At 52.3% G+C, this 25302-nt stretch overlaps 1 protein-coding gene across 1 annotated transcript in view; it reads right to left on the bottom strand.

Annotated features, from left to right (window-relative positions):
- Positions 1–25302, bottom strand: part of ARHGAP8 (Rho GTPase activating protein 8) — a gene marked incomplete at its 3' end in the record, with an annotated part of 65140 nt that overhangs the window by 14890 nt on the left and 24948 nt on the right. Inside the window, 5 exon segments of the mRNA XM_082635302.1 lie at positions 9816–9926; positions 11176–11192; positions 11194–11275; positions 15886–15972; positions 21109–21240. Of these exon segments, the coding sequence (XP_082491428.1) occupies positions 9816–9926; positions 11176–11192; positions 11194–11275; positions 15886–15972; positions 21109–21240 (429 nt within the window).

The raw sequence follows: 25302 nt of genomic DNA, 5'->3' as shown, positions 1-25302 counted from the left end.
TTGTTTCAGGTGGAAAGGATTCTTTGTGTTTCCATTTTGAATGTGTTTGGACTAAACAAACAATAAACTACTGACATCTGCAGCAAAAAAAAAAAAAAAAAAAAGTCCTAACCACTGGACTGCCAGGGAAGTCCCTCATGGTGATTTCACTGAAGCTGCCCATCCAGGACACCAAACTACGGTCCATTTGGCAAAGGGGCCCTGGGGACCGTCCCTGCCTTCACGAGGCCATGCTACCACAGTAATGTGACCTGGACCCTCCCTACCCCTGCCCCAACGTGATTTCCTGTGTGTCCTCTCTGAGAGGGAGGAGGTGGCCTGGGGCCCAAGCAGCGTCCAGGCGGTCTCCCTCTGCACCCCTGGGAGGGAGGAACATGGCAGATGGGTCCTTTTCTCCCAGGATGCTCCAAAGCTGCAGTCTCTCTTTCTCCTCCGTTTCCTTGGGAACCACACAGACTGCACAAGTCCTGGCCCTGTCCTAGGAGCTGGGTGACTCTCAGCCTGTCTCTGAGCCTCCCCAGCTACAGTGTTCCCACATGGAAAGTGGAGATGCTGGCAGCCTTCCTCTAGGGAGCTGCAAGTCATAAACAGTGAACGATGGGAAAGGCTTTAAGCTGTAAGTCAAAGGCACTAATAACTAAAATCACTGGAATGCCAAGGGCTGGGCGATGTCCCAGGCCAGACACAGGTGGCCCATTTCATGGATGGGGAATTGGGCCCAGTGTGCTGCAGTGACCTACCCAAGGTCACACAGCCAGAGAGCCTGGGTCTATTGATTCTGAAGCCTAGGTTAGTTGCTATAACTAACCTGGGGAGGGGGCTCTACTGAGACCTTCCCAAAGGCTGGACACCCATGAGCTACTGAAAGACCTCTTTGCCTATAGCTTAGTCCACACTTTGTTTTTGAAAGCAGACTTCCAGAGCAGGAAGGGGCCTGGAGGATCAGGGGCAGACTGAGGTCGCAGAAGGGGAGGGATGTGCCCACAGACGCAGGGCTCCCAGTTGAGCACTCTCTCCTCTGCTCAAGCACTTAAGGAGCCGACATCCAGCTCACTGCAGAATGGGGGCCGTGGCATAAAATCACTGCTTTCAATAGAGCAGAAACCCTCAATTTGGGTTTCTCCTCCCCTCCCCATCCCCTGCTTGCTGGCTGAGAGACAGGCTTGTTCAATGGACTGACAGAGTCAGTGCAGAGAATGGCAATCACCCCAGGAACTCTGGATTAAAAACAGGGTGTGCGTCCTGGCTGTGTGGGGATGCCCAGGGCAGGGTTGAATCCTAACACACCACATCCCTCCTGAGCATCTACCTCCACGTGTGCGGCCCAGGGCCAGACCCTGAACTGAAGTTCCCAGGTATGCAGTGGGCGGGGGCGCTTTCGGAGACGGAGCGCAAATCACCATCCGCACAGCTCACTCTCGGCCAGTCGGTCGACCCCAGAGGGCACTGGGGATTCTCGGCACATCTTCTTGTTTGTATCCCCCACCTTGGGAGATGCGCTTACAGTAATTCACAGCATGTTCCTTCTCTGGTTGTGCATGCAAGGAATACAAGTAAGGGGCCTCCCTGGTGGCGCAGTGGTTGAGAGTCCGCCTGCCGATGCAGGGGATACGGGTTCGTGCCCCGGTCTGGGAGGATCCCATATGCCGCGGAGCGGCTGGGCCCGTGAGCCATGGCCGCTGGGCCTGCGCATCCGGAGCCTGTGCTCCGCAACGGGGGAGGCCACAACAGTGAGAGGCCCGCATACCGCAAAAACAAACAACAAAAAAAAGGAATACAAGTAAGGAGGGACTGTGGTTTTTAGAGACAGTAGGGACAGGGAGGGAGGACCAGCAACCTGAAATCTCAGTGGTAACAGGGAGTGTGGGCTAGGCTTGCCTCACTGGGCACCCCAGCTCTTCCCAGCCCTCTGAGACGGTCATTCGTCTCACATCTCCTCCCAGCAGCTCACGTGGACAGTCACAGGAAGACCGTGTGCTGAGGACCTACTGTGCACTGGCCACGCTCCTAAGCCCACTGGCTTCATCACTGTGCCCCTGTTTGTATAGAGGACAAAACTGAAACTCAGCTGCAAATTATTTTATCTGAAGTCACACAGCCAGGGCTCAAATCAAAATCTGACTCCGAAGCCCTTGTTGTACCTGGAGCAGACCACAGCCCTTCTTTCTGAGTCGGGGGTTTGGTGTGAGATGGGGGTGCTGAGGTCATCTGTGGTGACAAGGCCCACCTCTGCACAGCTGGCCCTCTCTGGGGGATGAATGAAGAATAAGAAACTGCTTTGTATCATCAGCTAGACCAGTCCCCAAAACGCTAATGGGATTGGGAGTTCTGGCAAGTCAGGCTGGCTCACATGACCTAGAACCAGAGCCTGGGGAAGCCCACTCCCCACCCGAGGCCATTCACAAGTGCCAGGAGCTTATGCTCTCTGGACAGACAGACTCCCATGCAGGAGAGCACAGATGAGTGTATCTCGAGCTGGCAGGGAAAGAGAACAGAAAGTCAGATGCCCATCTTCTCCTTCTTTGCAAAAGTGGGCCCTGGCCCAGCTGAAGACTTCAGCTCTGGGAGAGACACAGAAGCAGAAAGAGCCGTGCAGCACTGCTCGATAATGAACAGCTCGATAATGCTCGATAATGAACAGTATTCCTGAATGGGTCACCATCAGATGTTTCCTCCAAACAGGAAAGAATCAGGGGAGGTGTGGGGAGGGGGACACACACCCACTTCTCCAAAGTGTTTGAAAATTCCACAGTCCTCCTATTTCTTTCTTCTCCCCCGACCCACCCTCTCACCTCTGCATGAAGATATAAAAAGCATAGGTAAAGGAAACTCCAGAGGTAAACATAAAAGACAGTGTACGTGTATTATTGTTTGCAACTCTATTTTCCCCCTTCATCCACTGCATAGAGCAAGAATTGTAAATTGGTGTCAGTGGCCATAAAATAAAGATGTAATTTGTATGACAATAATGGCACAAAGGAGAGGAGAAGGAATGGAGCACAATTTTTTTTGTATCCTACTGAAGTTATTATTCATCAGAACTAGACTTATAAATTACGATGTCAATTCTAATCACTGGGGTAGCACTAAGAATACTAAAAAATAAATAGCAAAAGAAACAGGAGAATTAAAATGACACACTAGAAAGGTACTAATGGAGGAACTAGAGGAACAAAAAAGACAAGACATAGAGATAAGTAGTAAAATGGCAGATGTAAACTTACCTTACCAGCAAACACATTAAATGTAAATGGGTTAAATACTCTAATCAAAAGGCAAAATGGGCAAAAACATAATCCAATTATATGTTGCCTACAAGCAACACACTTGTCATTAAAAGCCACAGATAGATTGTAAGTAAAAGGATGAAAAAGATACAACATGCCAATAGTAACTAAAAAGAGCTGGAGTGGCTATACTAATATCAGACAAAATAGACTTGAGGTCAAAAATTGTTGTGACAATTTTTAAATGTTATAAAATGGTATTCTAGTGACAATGAATACCATTTTATAAAGGCAAAAAGGGTCAATCAATCAAGAAAACATAAGAATTACAAAAATTTATGCAACTCACAACAGAGCCCCAAAATATCAATATGTGAAACAAAAACTGACAGAAATGAAGGAAGAAATAATTTAACAATAATAGTTGGAGACTTCACTCCCCCACTTCCAATAGTGAATAGAACAATTGGTCAGAATATCAACAAAGAAACAGAAGATTTGAACCACACTGTAAACCAATAAGACCTAACGGACATCTACAGACCACTCCACCCAACAACAGAGTATACATTCTTCTCAAGGCCCATGCAACATTCCCTAGGATAGGCCATATGTTGGATCATACAGATCTCAATACATGTAAAAGGAATGAAATCATACAAAGTAAGTTCTCTAACTACAATGAAATGAAGTGAGAAATCAACAGCAAATACGTGAAAATTTAACAACAGGCTGCTAAAAACCAATGGGTCAAAGAAAAAAATCACAAGGGAAATTAGAAAACACCTGAAGATTAATTAAAATAGGAAGACAACATACTAGCACTGATGGGATGCGTCTGAAGCAGGGCTCAGAGAGAGTTACAGCTCCAAACACCTATACGGAAAAGAACCAAGATCTCAAATCAGTAACCAAAACTGCCACCTTAAGAAACTGGAAACAGAAGATCAAATTAAACCCAAAACAAGCAGAAGGAAGGAAGTATTAAAGATGAGAGTGGAAATTAATAGGCAATAGAAAAACAATAGAGAAAAATCAATCAAACCCAAAGTTGACTCCTTGAAAAGATCACTGAAATGGATAAGGCTTCAGCGAGACTAAGAAAAAAAGGGAGGAGATTCAAATTATGACAATCAGGAATGAAAGGGGGCACATTACCAGTGATGTTACAGAAATGTAGGATTACAAAGGAGTACTAAGAACAACTGCACACCAACAAATTAGATAACCTAGATGAAATGGACAAACTCCTAGAAAGACACAAACTACCAAAACTGACTCAAGAAGAAATATAAGATCTGAATAGATTGACAAGTAAACAGATTGAATTAGTAGTCAAAAAAACTTCCTGCAAAGAAAAGCTCAAGATCAGATGGCTTCACTGGTGACTTTTACCAAATGTAAAATGTAGGATTAACTGTAATCCTGCACAAACCCTTCCAAAAAATAGAACAAGAGGGAACATTTTGCAATTCATTCTATGAGGCTAGTATTACCAAAACCAGATAAGGACACCAGAAGACAAGATGACTACAGATCAGTATTTCTTATGAATAGACACAAAATCCTCAACGAAATATTAGCAAAGCAAATCCAGCAGCATATAAAAAGATTACATACCATGAACATGTGTGATTTATCCCAAGAATACAAGGTTTGTTCAGCATATGCAAATCAATTAGTGTAACACCATATTAATAGAATAAGGGACAAAAGTCATGTGATCATCTCAATAGAGCAAAAAAAGCATTTGACAAAATCTAACACCCTTTCATGAAAGAAAAAACCCACACTCAACAAAGTAGGAACAGAAGGGATTTTCCTCAACCTGATCAAGGGTATCTATGAAAAACCCACAGCTAGCATCATACTTAATGTTAGAAGACTGAAAGCTTCCCCCTAAGATCAGGAACAAAACAAGGATGTCCACTCTCATCACTTCTATTCGACATTGTACTAGATAGTACAGCCGGTGCAACCAGGCAAGAAAAGGAAATAAAAGGCATCCAGGTTGGAAGAGAATAACTATCTCTATTTGCAGATGGCATTCTCTTAGATATAGAAAATACTAAAAAAAAAATTCACAAAAACCTATTAGAACTAATAAATGAATTCACCTAGGTTGCAGGATATAAGATCAGTATACAAAAATCAATTGTATTTCTATACACTAGCAATGAACAATCAAAAACTAAATTTAAGAAAACAATTTGATTTACAATACATCACAAAGAATAAAATACTTAATACATTTAACAAAAAAGTACAAAACTGGTACACTGAAAACTATAAAACATTATTGAAAGAAATTTAAAACATTCAAAAAATTGGCAAGATATCCATGCTCTTGAATTGGAAGGCAATATTGTTAAAATGGCAATACTTCCCAAATTGGCCTACAGAGACAACACAATCCCTATTGAAATCCCAGCTGCTTTTTTTTTTTTTTTTTTGCAGACATGGACAAGCTGATTCTAAAATTAATATGGAAATTCAAGGGACCCAGAAGAGCTGAAACAATCTTGAAAAAGAAGAACAAAGTTGGAAGAATCACACTTCCCAGTTGCAAAACTCACCGTAAAGCTGTAGCAATAAAGATCGTGTGACACCAGCATACAAATCAGTGGAATAGAATTGAGAGTCCAGAAATAAACCCTTACATGTATGGTCAGTTAGTTCTTTACAAGGGTCCCAGGGCAATCCAATGGGGGAAAGAATAGTCTTTTCAACAGATGATTCCCGTCTGTGTGGAGCCATCAGGGAAGGTTTCCTGGAGGAGGGGATCAGAAGGAGGAACAGAGCAGGAAAAGCACTGGGCAGCAGGAACTGGCTCGCGTTGTCTGCACACCCTGTTAAGATCCCATGGCCCTGGAGGGTGCGGAGGGCAGGGTTATACCTACGGTTACACAGGAAGAGACTAGGGTGAGAAGTTAAGCCACAAGACTGCCTTCCCAGAGCTGGAAAGAGCTAGAGCTGGGATGTGAGCTGCCTCCGCTCCCCTGCCCTAAGGAGGCCCCTCCCTCTTTCCACTTCCCCGCAGCTGCCCAGATGGGGCTGCACAAAATGCACATGTCCGTTTCCATTGTCCCTCTTCAGGGATGGCAGGCAGGCAAAGACCTCTTGAATCTCTGACTTCCCCTTAATATTTTGCCTTAATTAGCTTGTTCTAAGGTGATGGCTTTCTGTTGTGTGCTTTTGAACTTCAGCGAATTAACACTTGTGAATAGGATTTGCTTATGAATTTTAATGACTTTCATTCATTCATAGTCCAAACAAATTACATATTTGGTGCTTTATTTAATACGTTTATTGCAATTTTATGATAGTCATTTGCAATAAGACAGCATAAAATATTAATTTAAAGAGGCAATCGCGGGGACTTCCCTGGTGGCACAGTGGTTGGGAATCCGCCTGCCAATGCAGGGGACACGGGTTTGAGCCCTGGTCTGGGACGATCCCACGTGTCACGGAGCAACTAAGCCCATGCGTCACAACTACTGAGCCTGCGCTCTAGAGCCCGCGAGCCACAACTACTGAGCCCGTGCGCCTAGAGCCCGTGCTCCGCAACAAGAGAAGCCACCGCGATGAGAAGCCTGCGCACCGCAACGAAGAGCGGTCCCCGCTCACCGCAAATAGAGAAAGCCCATGTGCAGCAACGAAGACCCAATGTAGCCAAAAATAAATAAATACATAAATAAATAAATTAATTTTTTTTTAAAAAGAGACGATCGCATGGATTATTTCTCAAAGTGGCACGTGCAGAATGTTTTTCAAAGGTTGCCCAATGATACTCTTCATCCCCAAAAGACATGATGAACTGATGTGTATAGTTACAACTGGTCCTGGAATAGGGCTGGACCACAGCCTTTATAATGGACATTCCTAACACCTGCTTTCCATCTGCTGACAGCTTTGGAGTTCAAATGCTGTGTCAGAACCTTCCCGAAGGCCCCTGCTCAAAACACAAGGCCAAAGGTGCCCTGGTGAACCTCATAGGCCCGAGGATGCCCGAATTACAGCCCCCAGCCCCGCAGCCCACGCTGTACTCAGGTGGATGGCTTCAGAAGTCCATGAGTTGGGTGAGTTTTGGGTTTTTTGTTTTTCATTTTTAAAGTTTTGTTAGACAAAACTTTAAGGAGACAGAAGTGGTTCTGAACAACGAAACAGGCAACCCAGAAGGCGCTGCTAGTCCTCGGGCTAAGGCACTGATGATAGAAATGCCAGCGGCCTCGCACGGTCACCCTGGATCCCCAGGTATCAGATCACACCCCGCCAGGACCAGGGCAGCGAACCTCAGTGATGGGCTCACAGCACAGAGCCGACAGGAGAAGCCTCAGAAACTTTGGTAAAACAGTCACACATGGCTTGAAAATCCTGAGCCTGCTGGCTAGGCCTCCCTAGGACTCTCCTCTGAGAGCAGAGCTCTCACCAGCACCCCCCAGAGGGGCCCAGAGTCACCGCAGGTGAGTTCCCGACCCTGCGTTCCTAGGGCTGCTGGGGGACGGGGTTGTCACACCATACACATGAGTGGGTCACACCAGCACATTTTTACAACGTTTAGAAAAGGAAAAGGACATGCTGTTTGGGAAACTTTGCTCCAGATGTATTTAGGGAGACCATATTGGACATACACAATATTCACTAAGTGCTTACAAAAATCCTCTTTGAGGGAACACTACTGTGTGTGTCATTTGGGGGGCGGGGCTGAAACCCCACAGTATACACAGTCTAGGGCTGCGCTGTCCACCAGGCAGCCAGCAGCCATCTAAATTCAAATCAGTTAAAGGTAAATAAAATTAGAAATTCAGTGCCTCACCTACACTGCTCAGTCCTCACATGTGGACAGTACAGATCATGGCCATCATCGCAGAAAGTTCTGGAAAACAACCATCCATTTTTGCCTGCTGGACACACCCGAGGTGCCATTCCCACATCCTTAGCTGGCCTGGGCGCCACCCAGAGTCTCCTCAGCTCCTAACCTTTCTGTGTTTCAAGATCCAGCATGGGGTGGGAGGCGGGGGGAAACAGAAGGAATTCCCTGGTGGTCCAGTGGTTAGGGCTCTGTGCTTTCACTGCTGAGAGCCCGGGTTTGATCCCTGGTCAGGGAACTAAGATTTCACATACCGCACGGCGCGGCCAAAAAAAGATCCAGGGACTTCCCTGGTGGTGCAGTGGTTAAGAATCCACCTTCCAATGCAGGGGACACAGGTTCGAGTCCTGGTCCGGGAAGATCCACATGCTGCGGAGCAACTAAGCCCGTGCACCACAACTACTGAGCCTGCACTCTAGAGCCCATGTGCTGCAACTACTGAAGCCCATGTGCCTAGAGCCCATGCTCCACAACAAGAGAAGCCTGTGCACAGCAACGAAGGATAGCCCCCGCTCGCCGCAACTAGAGAAAGCCCGCGCACAACATCAAAGACCCAGTGTAGCCAAAAAAAAAAAAAAAAAAATCCAACGTGGGTCTTAAAGATCATCAGATTTTTATGTAGAAACAGATCCCATGCAAGTTTCTAACAAGAAACTACTAACAAATGAAATTGAGCATACACCTCTCCGGGATCCATCACCCTCCAGGCCCTGTACATCGTGTAGCTCAGACCCAAGTGCCCAACGGTGGTCGTACGGTTAAAACAACCCCTTCATCTTCCATCATTTCAGGTGCCTCAGCACCTGGCCTGCCGCCAGAAGCAGAAAATAGGAGGAGGACAAGGAGCTTGCCGCTGAGCAGGGAAAACAGCTGGAGGGACTCCCCACAGCAGCCTGCTCAGATCTGGGCCCTGTATGCAGTCTAGAGCATTAGGGAAGGCTTCCTGGAGGAGGTGAGATGAGTCTTAAAAGAGACAAAGTTGGCGTGGACAGTTGGCCCAGAATCGTTTCCAAGGAGTGAAGATTAAAGATCACATCTTCCAACTTGCTGATTTTAGAAATAAGGAAACAAGCTGAGAGGGGGAGTGAGTTCAAGGTCATGTGGCCTAATAAGGGTAAGATCAGGCAGGAAGGGTAGGACACACCATCGTAACAAGAGTCCCTAAATCCCGGCAGCTGAATCCCACAGAAATTCACCCCTCTCTCATGCCCTCCTGCAGCGTGGGTGTCAGTGGGATGCACTCTGGGGTCACTCAGGGACGCAGGCCAGCGAGGCAGCATCTCCACCCGGCTTCCGTCACCACGAGAGGCGAACTATGAACTGGCCCCTGAAGCTCCCTCCAGGAGGAGACCCGCTCTGCGGCCACTCCTGTCTCCTTGGCCAGAGCAAAGCACGTGGCCACACTTCACGTGGAAGGTGGTGGGAGGTGTCCCAGCGTGGCCTGGGGGTCGGGGGCCAGAACCGCCCAGTGAGCAGTGGTGACGAAAGCTGGGCCGAGGACCCCAGGCCCCTGGTCCCCTCCCTGCCCACGGCTGGGTCCTCTGCACACAGACACACACAGCGGCGGGCACTCCGACCTCAGCGCCAAGCTCACACTTCAGTTTTCCTGCAGGGTTAAGCTCGGATGCAGAGGCCAAGGTCTGGAGAGAACTCCCCGGCACACGGAAGCATCCCACCCTCCCAGGAAACAAGGGCAGACCACGTGGAGGCTCACTTACTATCGCAGACTGACGCCAAACTGCTGGGTGGGCAGAGGGGGCCGCGGCAGGGCCGTCTTTGTGGGAAGGGGCAGCCTGCCCGTGTGCAGGTTCCGAAGCTCTTCATCGTATCTGTGGACACAGAGGGAGCACAGCTATCACCCTGCAGGCGAGAAGCCTTGGGCCACAAGGGGCCGGCTCCAGGTGCTGTCGGGGGCAGATGCCCCACAAAGGTCTGCAGGATACCTGAGTGTCCCGTCCTTCTGGGCCCACATGCCTTATGGCTGTCTTGCACATGCACTCACAGGAACACACACAAGCCAGCAAGGGTCATCCGACCTCTGTCAAATGTCCAGGCTCTCCTACCAGCCCATGGCCAATACTTCACCCACGTGTCTACACAAGAGCTTCCCTCTGCAGGAAACACCTTTCCCTGGACTCTCGATCTAGCCAGCCGTCCCTCTGAAACTCACTTCAGAAGTCACCTCCTCATGGAAGCCTTCCCTGACATTCCCTCTTCACCAGTCCCCTCCCTAGCTGGGTTCAGCCCCTCTTCCAGCTCCTACTGTCACCGACTCGTGGCCCCACCCCCTGCGAGTGTCCTGTGGGCAGACACACTCCCTACACGGCTCTAATATGCCCAACGCCTGTGACTTGGTGCCCAGAGGGAGCGCGACAGCTCCACTCCTCCTGCGGGGCTGCCGGCCTCACCTGCGTGCAGCTTGGCGAGGGCCCTGCTCCCTCAGTGGAGCCCCCAGAGAGGGTGATGCAAAGGGCAGAGGGTGCTCAGGCAGGGCTCAGAGACTGAGCTCCACCTGGAGCTAACGGTGGGCCCGGGACCGACCACACGCCTTCCTGGGCTCCCTCTGCCCACCTGACACCCTGTCCAAGGGGGGGACCACTGCTGTATAAAACAAAGCAGCAGACACATTAACTAGGCTTCTAGCCAGAAGCACCAGGTGGGCTGTCCTCCAGAACACCTGCAATGGGCCTGGGAACATTTCATGCTGTCCATGGTGTCATCCACACACCTGAGAAACCGCCCCACCCCTGCCGGTTTTCTGTTCCAAAGCAAGAATGGTAAACACCAAGGCAGCAAACAGCAGTTACCACCGTGGCTGATTTTTTTTTTGTTAATCAGTTTTGCCGCGGTGGGTGAGAAAAACATCTCATCCATGTACGTAACCATCCTCAGCCTCGTTTCTCTGAGTCAGCAGTTAGCATCTTTTACTGTGAATCTTTGTTGAGGCCGCAGATTTCGGAACCCGATCTGGCCGGGCACACGTCTGAAAATTAAGCCTTCACCGTTAACGGGATGGGACGGAGGCCCAAGGAAGCTCGAGGGTGTAGCCCACGCCTCCCAGGACAGGGTCTCACTCACTGCAGAGCCTCCGGGGGGGATGATCAGCTGGTCGTATCTGAGGTGTTCAAGTAGCTCACTCAGATAGTTGAAATAGGTGACTTTTTCCCCAAACTTGTGACTAAAAAAAACAGAAGCAAGAGAATTAAAAAAATGATTCGATGGCAGGAAAGAGGCCAGGGGGCCCGGGGGGAGGGGGCTGGCAGCAGGGGCCCTGGAAGAACAGTGCTGGCATTTCTCATATTAAGGAAACATAAATGCTGACACAACCTAAACCCAGAACATAATGGAAGCAGCGCACGTCTGCAGATGTTCCGCTTTCATACGATCTCGATGCATCAAACACTCTTGAGAATCTCATCTGCATAAAAATAAATATCTGCCTCCGGTCTGAATGGCCGTGAATTTGTACAGATGTAGGAGAGCGCAGAGCCAGAAAGCCCTGTGCCCATGGCTGCCGGAGGGGCACACAGAGGGGCCTGCGGGGCCCGGTTTCTGGGGTCGGCAGTGGCTTCACTTTTGAACATCTCTCTGTGAGGGTGGAGTCACATCTTCATGACTGTGGGGACCAAGCAAGACACCCTCTGATTTCTCTCCAGGACGGTCACCCTGGGGCCCACAAAGGAGCACAATGCAGGCAAGTCCTGGCCGAATCCACTCACATCCCCTTGAAAGCAGGGGTCCTCCTACACAAGTCGTGAGACTATTTACGTACACTGGTCCACTGTCTGACACCTGGTAGACATCACGACCTGGGACGATGACTAGTAAGGAGCCTCAGTTTCCCCAGCTGAAAAGTGGGGAGAAGAACAGGAGGCTCAGCTGGGTGAGAAGTTCGACGCCAGGCCCAGCCTGCGCCTCGTAAACGACCACCACCTGACTGCTCTGCTGTTTACAGCTTCACTGACATATCACTGACACACACGCAGCTGGGTGTATTTCATGTGCACCATTCGATGAGTTTGGACATGTGCGTACACTGTGATACCATCGCCACAACCAGGTAACAGGCGCAACCATAACCTCTAAAGGTTTCCTTGTGCCCCTTTGCTGTATGTGCATGCGTGTGTGTGTGTGTGTGTGTGTGTATGGTAAGAACACGACACGCGATGCACCCTCTCCAGGACATCTCAAGTGCGTGATGCATCGTCAGCCCAGGCTCCCCGCTGTCCTGCGGGTTCTTTAGAACCTCCTCAACTTGCATAACCAAAACAGCTGTAGTATCTCAGACCCGCTGGAGCCCAGAGCCCACGGGAGGCCGAACTGCGGGCACTGGCTCCCCCTAGTGGATGAGGGGGAGTCAGACCGGGTGCCCAGGCCCCTGGCCACCAGCACTGACAGAGGGGGCCTGGCATGAGCTGGCAGCGGGGACAGAGGTGTCGGCTTTAGAGCTGCAGGGAAGCCCCTCGTGCAAACTCCCGCCCACACAGGAGCCCCCTTCAGCTTTCTCTCTGCGTTTCTGCCTGTTCCCCCTCCGACCCCAAGCCAGCCAGGCATTTGCTGGACACCAGGTTCTGCAGATGCAGGCAGGGCCGCCTTCCTGCCTCTCACACCCAGAGAAGGGCCTGTTCGCAGCCCATCTAGGAGATCCCAATGTGGGTGTGCGGTGGAATCATCAGCCCCTCCTCCAGAGGGTCTGGGTCAGGCAGTGGGTGGGCAGTGGAGAGCCACTGGGCTCGTCCACTTCTTCTTCCACTGTCAATGAAGGACTCCAGGGCTCAGGTGGGGAGCCACGTGACAGCCAACAGGCAGGGGAGTCCCACGACCCCCAACCCTGATCCCTGAAGTCCCCTCATGGCAGGATAAGAGAGAGAACCACACAGGCTTCAGTTGGAATGCCAGCCAAGCCCTGACTTGCTGTGTGACCTCAGACAAACTCCTTAACCTCTCTGAGCATCAATCTCCTCTCCTTTGGAAGAGGGAAAATACAGCTGACTTCAAAGGATTGTTTTGGGGTGTCTGGCACATAAGGTACATTAATTAATCACAGATATTGTAATTAATATTGTAATTAATCACAAAAAGCTAATACAAATTTTTTTAAACAACACTAGCAGCTAACAGTGAGCATCTGCCATCAGGCCCTGCTCTAAACATTCCACGTGTATTAAGTCAGTGAACTGTTACAGGGATAAAGTGACTTAAGTGGCATCGTCAGCCACAAGGGGAAACCAAGGCAGAGAGAAGTGGCATCTATTGCCCCAGGTGACAGATGGTCGAGGGCAGCCCACAGGCAAGCCCGGGAGGTCTGGCTCCAGACCCACCATATCACCTAGGCTGCCACGCTGCAACACAGCAAAAGCAGGTGGTTTTTTCCCCAAGAACTTTACCGGTTTCTAGGAATCTTGGAGCTTTTCTAAGGTGAATAACAGCTCCAGTAAACAGAAGAACATCTGAACTATCTTCTTGGGCAGCAGGGTAACCAGGACTGGCTTTCTCGCTTCGTCTGCTACGGCACCAGCGTGCTGGTCCTGGTTAAACTAAACAGAAGAACAGAAGTCCACCTTCCCAGCAGGTATGTGTCTGCAGCGCAGGCACCCACGTAGGAAAGCAGGCAGGGAATTCTAGTAAAATGAAACGAGCTCTCTGGCCACAAAAATCGCCCTCTGTGTTAAGTCCACTGTTCTAGGAATTCTCTGAGTGGAGCTTGTAGATCCGAGAATCGCGTGACCCTCTCTTGGGACCACACGGCCAGGCTCTCTGGGATAAGGAAGGGCTCAGACCCCTGGCGGGGCAGCCCTTGGATCTCGACTGCACCACCTCCTAAGAAGCTTCAGTTCCAGAAAGAGATCGGACTTAAGCCTTCCGCGGCTTCCCGATCTGGCCTGAGGGTTGCAGCAGGATTTATTAACAGGAAGAGCATCTCAGAGCTCCCCAGAAGCCCTTCCTCAAAGCGGGGATTCTGCGTAGCCTGGAAAATACACACCTGCTTGCATGTGCAGGGCTCAGGAGTCTGCATGTTGAAGGGGGCAGTGGGGGGCACAGGGTTCCTCTGGTAAGTCCCTGCTCAAGTCCCAGAGCTGGCCCAGAGAGCGGAGGGGGCTCAGGAGGCAGCTTCGGGCCCTGGACAGCGATCTGGGGTCACAGAAGGGATGTGTGCGCACATGTGAGCGTGGGTACGTGTGTACTCGCTCGCTAAGTGAGAAGCGAGCGGGTTGATGAGACCCTGAGCGGTGCCAGAGTACGAATGCTGCAAGAGTGGCCCGTGGAGAGGCCGGGTGCATGAGGGTCCTGTGGCCACTGGAATAATCACAAACCTAACAGCTTAAAACGACACAAGCTTATCCTACAGGCTTGGGGGTCAGAACCCCAACACAGGTCTCACCTGAGTGTCCCAACCTCCCTCGTGCCCTGTCGGAACCTCCTGCACTGGGAGCCCCTCCCTCTGGCAGGCACAGGGCCGGAGCCGCTGTGAGAAAACCACGTCTGTGGGCCTCGTTATCATGGCGTGGTGCCATGCAAACAGTTTGTGCCAGGTGCATACAGTCAAAATGGAGAGAAAAGGGACTTCCCTGGTGGCACAGTGGTTAAGAATCCGCCTGCCGATGCAGGGGACACGGGTTTGAGCCCTGGTCCGGGAAGATCCCACATGCCGCGGAGCAACTAAGCCCGTGCACCACAACTACTGAGCCTGCGCTCTAGAGCCCACGAGCCACAACTACTGTGCCCGCGTGCCACAACTACTGAAGCCTACGCGCCTAGAGCCTGTGCTCCGCAACAAGAGAAGCCACCACAATGAGAAGCCCGCGCACTGCATCGAAGAGTAGCCCCCGCTCGCCTCAACTAGAGAAAGCCCGCGTGCAGCAATGAAGACCCAACGCAGCCAAAAGTAAATACATAAATAAATTTATTTTTAAAAAAATGGAGGGAAAGAGGAGGTGCCGTGTGGACCTGGCAGAGCCCCTGCAGCCTCACCACCCCCGCCACTGCTTCCTGAGTCTGAGGAAGAAATCGTCCCGACGAAAGAGTCAGGATGCGAAGGAGGCAGGTTGAAGCCACGGCTCCGGCTTTCTGTCGGGCATGTGCGGGGAAGGGCCGACTCAGTGGGCCTGCGCTGCCCAAACTCGCTCGTCTCAAAGAGAGGACGACCCCTGACCAGCTCCCGGGAGGTGACCCCTACGCCCCTGAGATGTCCTGGCTGATGACAGCGTCTCTGTACCTGGGCCTGGGGTTGTTTGTGCCAATGTGATTTATGGCGGCGCCTTGGGCCACACTGTAGCCGTCTAAGTGACGGGACGCAGGGCTCAGGCCAGCTTCCTGGGTGAGCAACACTCGCCCCAGACACACGTCGTGGCCAGGGGACTGAGCCGGCCTGAGCGATCCCCCCACCGGCCCCCCGCAGAAGATGGGGAGCAGCAGGGAACAGGGCCCGGGCTGCCCGCACGCCACCACGTACCTTTCCCAGACTCTACCCGGATCCTGTCTCTGTAAAGATCAGAACTATGAGTGTGACGGCTTTCCTGAGTTCTGGGGGTCCTCGTGGGGAGTCCCTGAGCCTGAGGGTGGTCTCAGGACCCCCGACACAGGTGCATACATAACATGGGTGCTCAGGCCGTGGGGGGATTGAAAATACCAGGCACAGGAGCCAGTGCTCCCGTTCATGACCATCAGCCCTGCGACCCGCCATAGCCACGGGGTAGGCGGGTACCCAGAGACAGAACCTCCCCAGTGCCCGGGCGGGGAAGGCCGTCCCCTCCCCCCCGCCAGATCCCCACGGAGAGCGGCCCGTACCTGATGAGGGGTTTGAGGATATTCCACGGGGCTTTGATGAAGTTGGTGGGGTGCACGACACAGAGGGCCTTCAAGTTCTTTTTGCACCTAAGGTGGGAGAGTGAGATGACTTCAGAGCACGAGGACACAGACACACCCTGAGCTGAGTAACCGCGAAGCCGTGGCCTCAGCGGTGAGTCTCAGAACCTTCCATTTCTTGACAGCCAATTTAAGGGCATAGAACCAAGAACAGAAGGAGAAAGCAGGACCCCATGCCCGCCACTGGCAGTGTGCACACAGCACTTTACATTTTGCAAAGTGTACAGAGCCCCACTTACAGGTGCTCACGCTGGGGCTGGGGGCAGGGGAAAACTCAGCGGCAACTTAGCAACAGCCCCTCTTCTGCTGGGAATTGACCCCGGGCGAGGGTGGAGCCATGGCCAACCACCCCCACCCCCACCACACGACAGCGCTAGGCAGCCACTTCAACGAGGCCCATCTTAGCTTGCTTCCCTCCCTCCTTCCTGAATAATTGAGTCCAGAGCCGTCAGGCCAAGCCAAGAAGGCTGGCATCCACCAGGGCAGGAGGGAGGTAGTGGGCACGTCGGGGCCTGCTAGGGCCAGCAGGGGGCCGGTGGCCTGGCAGGGAGGGAGTCCTTGTCCAAGGAGGGCGGAGGGCTGGGAGGTCCACACTGGGGTCAGCCAGGGACACCCTCAAGCCGGCTCTTCCCACTTACAAGAGCCGACTGTCAGAATTTCTGCAATTTGGGGAGCCAGTTGCGAAAAACAGCCATTATTCAATAATATCAACTTATGGGGCTTCCCTCGTGGCGCAGTGGTTAAGAATCCACCTGCCAAGGCAGGGGACACGGGTTCAAGCCCTGGCCAGGGAAGATCCCACATGCCGCGGGGCAACTAAGCCCGTGCACCACGACTACTGAAGCCCGCATGCCTACAGCCGTGCTCTGCAGCAAGAGAAGCCCCGCAGTGAGAAGCCCGCACACCGCAATAAAGAGCAGCCCCCGCTCGCTGCAACTAGAGAAAGCCTGCGTGCAGCAACGAAGACCCAAGGCAGCCAAAGATAAATAAATAAATAAATTTATAAAATAATAATAATATCAACTTACAATTAAGTAAATCGTATTAAACACATAGGTCATAAATGTTCCAACCTCGTCAATTCCTGATCACTTTACTACATTTACTATTCCCTGTGCCCCTGAGCTGTTTTGCCTGTTGCATCCAAGGGATGGAAGGCCCCACAAAGGTGATGGCCACCCATTTCCTCCCAGTCTCTGTCCAGTGGGGTCAGGCTGGCTGCTTGGCACTGGCCACAGTGGCAGAAGTGACACCATGGAAATCTGCAAACGTTACAAATCGGTCTCCCCAGCCCCCCAGGAGCTGGTTAGTAAGCCAGACGGAGGGAGGGGGGTGGCAGGGAGTGGCAAAGCCCCAGAAAGAGGTGTCTGGGCCCAGGCAGGGTGAGGACGGTGGTGGCCGAGCGCTGGAGCCAGAGGGCCGAGAGGGGACCCAACGTTCGCAGCCACGTGTGGAAGCAGGAAGGTGGCGGTGACAGTGGCCTGGTGCGGGCGTCAGCGCAGGGGGAGTGGGCAGGAGTTGTGCGGGGGCAGGGCAGCCCGAGCGGTAACAGAGCCTCAGTGAGTGAGAGGCGGCCAAGCAGATTAGTCAAATGTGGGCCAAGTAAGGGCAGCAGGAGCCAGTCTCAGAGAAGAGATGTTCCAAATGCAGAAAGGGAGAAAACCAGAACGAGCCCACCCTGCAGGGAAGGACAGGAACTAGTATAGATGTCGGTGTGAACGCACAGGTACCAGTAGGAATAGGTAAGTGTGAACATGAAGACCAATGTTGATGTGTGTGGGTACGTATGTCCATGTATGTATACACACACACCCACGCACGCACATGCACACACACACCAACTGTCCACTGACTAGCCTGGGAGCCTTAATGCCCTGACAGCAGCTAACACACTGCTTCCAGGGCCAGGTCCCTAGGAGCTTCCTCCCCTAAGAGGAACCAGGGCCCCAGAGAAATGGCGGATTCCCAGGCTGGGTGAGGACAATGTAAGATGTGCCTGGAGCATCTCGTTGTTCTAGAAAGCAAAGAAAGTGCTTGGAGGGATGGGCACGTGTCTGAGGGACACAGGAGCCAGGCTGGAGCCCACTGGGCCAAATTTGAACAATTTGAGCATTAAGATAAATATAGTCATGGATTATAACCCATTGAATAAAATGGGAAATCACATGTCCATATTGATATAAATAAACCAGAAGGGAAAGCTCTTCCTTACAGTAAAATGCCAATTAAGAGTCCCAATCACCGTTTGGCATCCATCTTAGTAATACTTAAGCCAAGAAATGGCAATGGAGGGCTTCCCCGGTGGTGCAGTGGTTGAGAGTCTGCCTGCCGATGCAGGGGACACGGGTTCGTGTCCCGGTCCGGGAGGATCCCACATGCCGTGGAGCGGCTGGACCCATGAGCCATGGCTGCTGAGCCTGCACGTCAGGAGCCTGTGCTTGGCAACGGGAGAGGCCACAACAGTGAGAGGCCCACGTACCGCAAAAAAAAAAAAAAAAAAGAAAAAATGGCAATGGAGGTGACAGCTAGCACATAAAACTTTGATGAGGAGCAGGATATTTATAGAGTCTCAAAGTATCTCCCAAAGGAATACTAATTAATTACAAAAAGAAAAGCTTGCAATTGGGAGGAGAGCAGTTGCAGTGACTTCCGGGTGGTCCAGGGACCCAGAGCACAGCTGCTGCAAAGTCCGTCCCTACAGGAAGGTGGCCTCCCTCAGGTGCCCCCCATGGCAGGAGCTCCTTAGCAAAGGCAAGCTCTCCTGGAAGGGGGTCACGTACATTCCTGTGTGGATGGTTCTCTCTTAAAGGAGCAACCTGGCAGAACAATCAATGAGAACAGAAGATGAGAGGTCAACAGCAGAGAGAACAGAAAAGGATGCAGGAAACCCACCGGGGCGCAGTGATGGCAGATGGAAAATCCTTGCTGTGTAAAGCTCATCAAATTCGATTTGGAGTGCCGCTTACATACCTTCAGTGATGGGGAACTCACTGCCTCCAGCAGCTACTCCACTGTTAGATGGTTTTGAAGCCTAGGATGCCCTCCTTTTGGCTTCCATCAAGCCAAGATCTGTAATCCTACCCGGGCCCCCAGACCACCTTTGAGGGGTGTGGGAGAGACACAGAACAAGTTCACCTCCTTCCATTTGAAAATGTATCTGTTTCAAGACAGGGCTACATACACATACCCTTCTGCTGTCAGGCTGAGCTTCTGGAAAGGGCCACCTTGAACATGTCACTTGCTTTTCCTCAAGAACCTTACTTGGCTCCCCACTGCCTCCCAAACAAAGCCTGGCCTCCTTAGCACGCCCCCTACCCCTTGCCGCCTCCCTCCATGGTTTCCCGTGTGAACCCTCTAGTCCAGCCCTCCCACCCACAGAGCCTCAGCCCACCTTCCTCTTTCTTGTGTCTGCCACCTAGCAACAGCCTGCCCATCACTGTAGGGGCCACTCAAAGGCTGCCTCCGCCATGCAGCCTCTCCGACTGCCCCAGCTGGAAGATTGGTACTCACCGCTGGCCTCACCTCTCTCCTCCATCCTCCCGTCCAACATTTAATGAGAGGCTGCCACATGCAGACCCTTTTCCACGTCCAAGGGATGCAGAGATGGGTCAGGGGGTTGCAGCCAGACACAGGAGGCAGACTTGTTCAGAAATGCACTGTTTTGCAGGTACATTTTCTGCTCAGGGACAGTGAGGCCGCAGGGGAGGGGCCATTGATTCTCCTGGGACAACCCAGGAAGGCTTCATGGGGGAGGGCAGAGCTGGGGTCTGGTCGTCTCTGACTGCCCCGCAGGGCCAGCACATACAGTGCCAGATACATGACTGCAAAGTGAAGCAACAAAACTTTCCCTGCGACAGAGGACAGAAAACCAAGGAATTCCTCTAAAGGTTTGATCAACAGTGACAGCAGGACCCGAAAGGCAGTCAGGAGGCAGGGCTTTGGGAAATCAGGCGCTGCCTGCCACTGCTTCACTGACTCAAATGTCTGTTAGGAAGATTTCCCACACAGGTTTGAAAGGACTTGGAAGAAGGAAAAGCCAGAGGAATGCAGGATTTCAACATGAACGCCCAGCAGGGCCACCTATTAGCCAAATACACTGCAAAGTTGACTGCCATGCAAGATGTCACTGGGGAAAAACCCCACCAGCTCCAGGCTGTCCCCAGCTCGTGCGCAGCACGGGGTGAGAGAGTAGGAGGGGGGACGGGGTCTCGGCTGAGGTCCCAGCCCTGCTGCACACCTGCTGAGGGACCTGGGGGAGACACCTGCTGCCTGGGGCGCGTGTATCCTCATCTGTAACACATGTGTCCACCTCACTGACACGAGACACCAGAAAGCCCCTTGCAAACTGTAAAGTGCTGCGCAGGTGTAAAGGTACTTGAAGGACAGTGTACTGTTGTATTTCTTTGCCAACAAGTCAGTGGGTCAGGGTCAGTAATTTAGTGTAGCTAAGCCCAATTCAGCCTGCGCCTGCTTTTGTACAGCCCACAAGCTGAGAATGGCTTTACATTTTTTTTTTTTTTTCTTTTTGCGGTATGCGGGCCTCTCACTGTTGTGGCCTCCCCCGTTGCGGAGCACAGGCTCCGGACGCGCAGGCCCAGCGGCCATGGCTCACGGGCCCAGCCGCTCCGCGGCATATGGGATCCTCCCAGACCGGGGCACGAACCCGTATCCCCTGCATCGGCAGGCGGACTCTCAACCACTGCGCCACCAGGGAGGCCCATGGCTTTACATTTTTAATGGTTGAAAAAAATTAAAAGAATAATATTTCATGATATGTGAAAATGACATGACATTCACATTGCAGGGTCCATAAATAAATAGTTCCACCTATTTGTTTATGTATGGTCTTCGGCTGCTTCCAGAATTTACGGCAGAGTCGAGAGGTTGCGACAAGCCGAGAGGCAGTGGTCCCCAAAGCCAAGACGCTGACTGTCTAGCCCTTTCAGAACGTGTGTGCCCACCCTGCCCCAGATGACAACGGTGGACAGAGGCCCGTGGCCCTGAAGGGAGGTCAACCTAACACCCCTCCTGGCCCTCGGTATCCCGCCCTCCCCCACTGCACAGCCATGACCCCTCCTGTCACCTGAGCCTCTCCCTCACTCAGTCTGCACCCTGATGTCTCCCCCAAAGCTGGAGGACACCCACCTCCTGTCAAACTCTTTGTAGGCGCTCTGGAGCCAGCCCAGGGATGGCTTGTTCTGGCTGTTCAGCTCATAGTGGAAGTGGATGATGGTGTAATCGCTCTCCACGTACTGGTCCAGCGTGTACTTCGAATACCTGGGCACAAAGCACAGGATGCAGTTACGAAAATCTCACCATCGCTGAAACCAAATATGCCTTCCCCATAATGGAAACTATGGTCACCCAGTGGGTGCCAGCACCAGGCCATTTGGGGACATGTCCATGGCAACACTCAGAATCCACATGCAGGGGGGCCCAGTCCTCATTTCTTAGATGACAACTGAGGCTCAGAGACATTAAGTAACTTACGTAAGTTCACACAGCCAGTGAGTGGATGTGGTGGCCTGACTATGGCCCCCAAAAGACATCCTCGTCAAATCCCCAGAACCCATGAATGTGGCCTTACTTGGAAAAGAGTCTTAGAAGGTGTGATTAAGATAAGGATCTTGAGAAGAGGAGTTTATCCTGGATTATACAGGAGGGTGCTGACTGCAATCACTTGTATCCTGAGAAGATGGCTGTAAAGAGTGAAAGTCACGGAGGGGAGACAGCCATGTGAAGACAAGAGGCAGAGTACAGAGGGATGTGGCCACCAGCCCGGGAGGGTGAAGGGTGGCCGACAGCCACCAGAAGCTAGAAGGGGCAAGGAAGGCTCCTCCCCTGGAGGCGGAGCTCCCTCTAGGACTGCAGGCCTGAGGACACCTTGCTTTCAGACTCCTGGACCCCAGGACAGTGGGAGAATAAATTTGTTGTTTCACGCCACCCAGTTTTGGGTAATTTATTATAAGGGCCACAGGACACTAACACAGAGGATGAACTGGGATTCAAACCCAGGACTAACTCCGTCCCTCCACCTTAGACTCCCTGCTGTTCTGCTGTATTTCTAGAAGCAAGCAACTCCTTCTTTCCAGATTAGCTAACGTTTTTAATTTTTACTGGAAAGCAGATCCTGGCTCTGCACAGCTTCTGTCATTTGACCTCACAGGATAAGCTCTACAAATCCAGTGATCACTTCTCAGGGCTGCAGAGCCCTGCTCCTTCCCGGCCACGCCTACGTGACCCGCTTAAAAATACCTCGTCCGGCCACCTGTAGATGAGCTGCAGAAGGGCCATTCCTGAGCCCATCAGCACTCTGGCTCCCGACCTCCAGCTGGTCCGGCCAAGTTCTCGCATGTCACGTCACCCGAGTCATTCATTACCTAGAAGCGCATCCCGTAATGAATCCAGCCTGGTGCTCCAGGAATTCAGACCTGGCTTCTCCAAGTTTGTGGTGGGACCACAGCTGCCTTCACTGTGAGCTGTGCCAACGCGGCCCGCCGGAGCTCTGGGGTCCACAGTGTGGGCTGGGTGCTCAGGTGGACAAGCCCCCCAGAACTGCTTGAGGAGAAGACCCCAGCAGCCTCCGCCATCTGCCAGCATTCGGCCACCTGCACAGCCGGGAAAATGCAGTGGGATCTTTTCCTTGCTCAAAAGGATGTCAGCATCTCCTTAGCTGGTTTGATTTCTAAACAACATCAGAGTACCCTCCACCCAAAGCACTGACTATGTGACCTGCAGGCCCTTGCACGTACTTACCCATTTATTTAATCCTCACAACAACCCCATGAGGCAGGTACTAACATGCCCATTTTACAGAGGAGCCAGCTGAGGCTGGCAGAGGAGAACCGGTAAGAGGCAGAGCCAGGATCCGAAGGGAGCAGCCTGGCTTCAGAGTTCACCATCTGATCCACACTGTCCTGCCTCCAGAAAGCCACGTACCTCCAGCCATCATCGGCTTTGATGTAAAAATGATGCGAAGCTGACCTCATGCAGTACGTGGTTTGGGTTCAGCGATGTGGAAGCAACTTCAATGCCCAAACTCACCCGGGCACAGGTCCTTTGGACCAAGCCCTCAGGGACAATTCACTGAGCCCATCCTCCCCTGGACAGAACCCAGATGGAGATCTCTGACTTCACACAGAGAGTCCTTGAGCCGTTGAGAACGCCTCCTCATTCCTGAAAGGATGGTCGCTCTTGCATTTCTCAACTTTTTCAAGAAAGGAGAAATAGGAAGATGTCCTTGCCCAGCTCCCTTATCCACACTGGACACTTGTGGCAAAAGCAGGCACCTCTCCCCTGCCCCCGGGTTCTGCCCACAACGTGCCGAGTTCTTCTTGGGATCTCAACATGTCTGCGTGCGTGCTCAGCATAGGAAGTCATGAACTAAATCACTGGTTGAGCTTCAAGGACAAGGACTGATTTCTTCACCCATCTCAGAAGTAGGAGCGCACATCTGGCCACAGGAAAGCCACCCACTTGGATGGGGAGAGGGAGGATGATGTCCATGGTGTCACTTTTTCCCCGAAAAGCCATGGAAAAGACTAAGCATTAGGGCTCATCCTATCATGGCCGAGAAGCCCATAGAGCACCTCTGAGTCAGGTAGAAACAGGCACTCCTTCCTCCAGGCAGACGCCTTTCAGCGCTAGGTGAGAAGAGACCTGCTTGATAGTAGCCCTTCATGTCAATGCCCTTGGGCAGTGAACAACCTACACAACTGTTCACAGCGGCCATGCTTACCACTTTCATCTGGTGGTGAAGATTTCTGAGGCAGGTGCCTGGAAGGAGCACATTGTATCAGTTGTTGTCAGAGGAACTTTTTTTTGGATTGAGGTGAAGTTCTTAACATTAACCATCTTAAAGTGAACAATCCAGTGACATTTAGTACATTCACAACATTGTGCAATCACAACCTCCATCCGGTTCCAAAACCTTCTCTTTGCCCCAAAGAAAGCCCATACCCATTAGGCAATCATTCCTCCTTCCCTGCCCCGCCACTGCCAGTAACCCCACCTGCTTTCTGTCTGTCGGGGGTACTTCTGTCTTTACAAGAAAACAAATCCTCAACTCATCCCTGGCCCAGCAGTGGTACCCTCGGTGAGAGTTGACCCACAGGTCATGGATTATTTGATGCCACAAAAGGAATAATCTGGCAATGGAACGTGCCCAAGCTCAGAGGGCCGCAGGATACGAATTCTCCGGGATCGGGCATCCTCTGTCTTGTGTGCTCCGTAAACACAGTGGGCTGAGAGCAGTGTCAGCTGCTCAGGAGGAGGGGGTGGGGAGCGCCTCCTGGGAGGGCAGCTCACCGGCCGGGGTAATGGGCTGCCTCCGCGGCCAAGCCCATCACGCGGCAGCAGAAGTGGCTAAAGACCCTCTGGGCATCCGCTACCGGCAAGGCTCTTGCTGTCGCCGTTCTATCTTCAGCGGCTCTTGGAAGATTCTTTAACAAACTAGGTCGGATGCCTGGGTCAGGGGGATTCTCATGAAACAAGCAGCCCAAAGGCTTCCAGATGCTCCTATGATCCAACTGTGCCTCTGTTCGCTTTGAGCTGAGGGCCCCAGGCCATGGCCTCTGGGCACCACGCTGTGGGTGGACAAGCAGGGCTTCCACGGTCGAGAGGGAAGCAGCTCTGGAAGCAGCCCTGGCAGAGCCCCCGGTGCTGTGGCCCCCGAGCCGGCCCAGCAGCGGGCGAGTCTGTCCCCGGCCAGCCTTTCCTCCTCTCTGTCCCTCACAAGGGGACACAAACATTTCCAGGGATGCCCAGACATGGGCTGGGGTTAGGCTACTTGAGTGAAACGCAGTCGGCACGTTGTCAGGGACCACAGTCTGAGGCCCGGAGCGCCCACACCAGCCCCACGGGTGCAAGAATGTCCCAAACGAGGGATACGAGTCACACGGGTGCCTGGCCTCTGCAGGTAACCTGAGCGAGGACTCGACCCCCAGCAAGAGCTGCTGGGCAGGAGGGCACTTCGCTTGATTTCAAGCAGCCTTGGTGGCCCAGGACCAGGAGCTGCCCTCCTCCCCAGGCCAAGCTTGTCACCAGACCTGAGGCCGCCTGCTCACCTGGGTGACTCTGGGCTGCAGTCGGGACTTTGGCAGCTCTCAGGACACCCGAGGGACCCGGCCAGGGAGGAGGCCCCGGGGGCAGCGTGGCCGCACAGAGCGCGCAGCCCCAGCAGAGAGGGGCAGGATGGAGGAGAGGTGAGGGCAGCTGAGGTCATGGCAGGTGAGTGGGAGGCGCTGCCTTCTGAGCAGCAGGAAATGAAGCAAGCGCAGAGCGCGGCCTGTGTGGCTTTGAGAAGGAGGCCGGGAGGGAGGGAGGGAGGAGGCCTCAAAG

Source organism: Mesoplodon mirus (genome assembly GCF_964341445.2).
Source record: "Mesoplodon mirus genome assembly, chromosome: 11".
Taxonomy (NCBI): domain Eukaryota; kingdom Metazoa; phylum Chordata; class Mammalia; order Artiodactyla; family Ziphiidae; genus Mesoplodon; species Mesoplodon mirus.
This window is presented reverse-complemented; position numbering and strand designations above follow the sequence as displayed.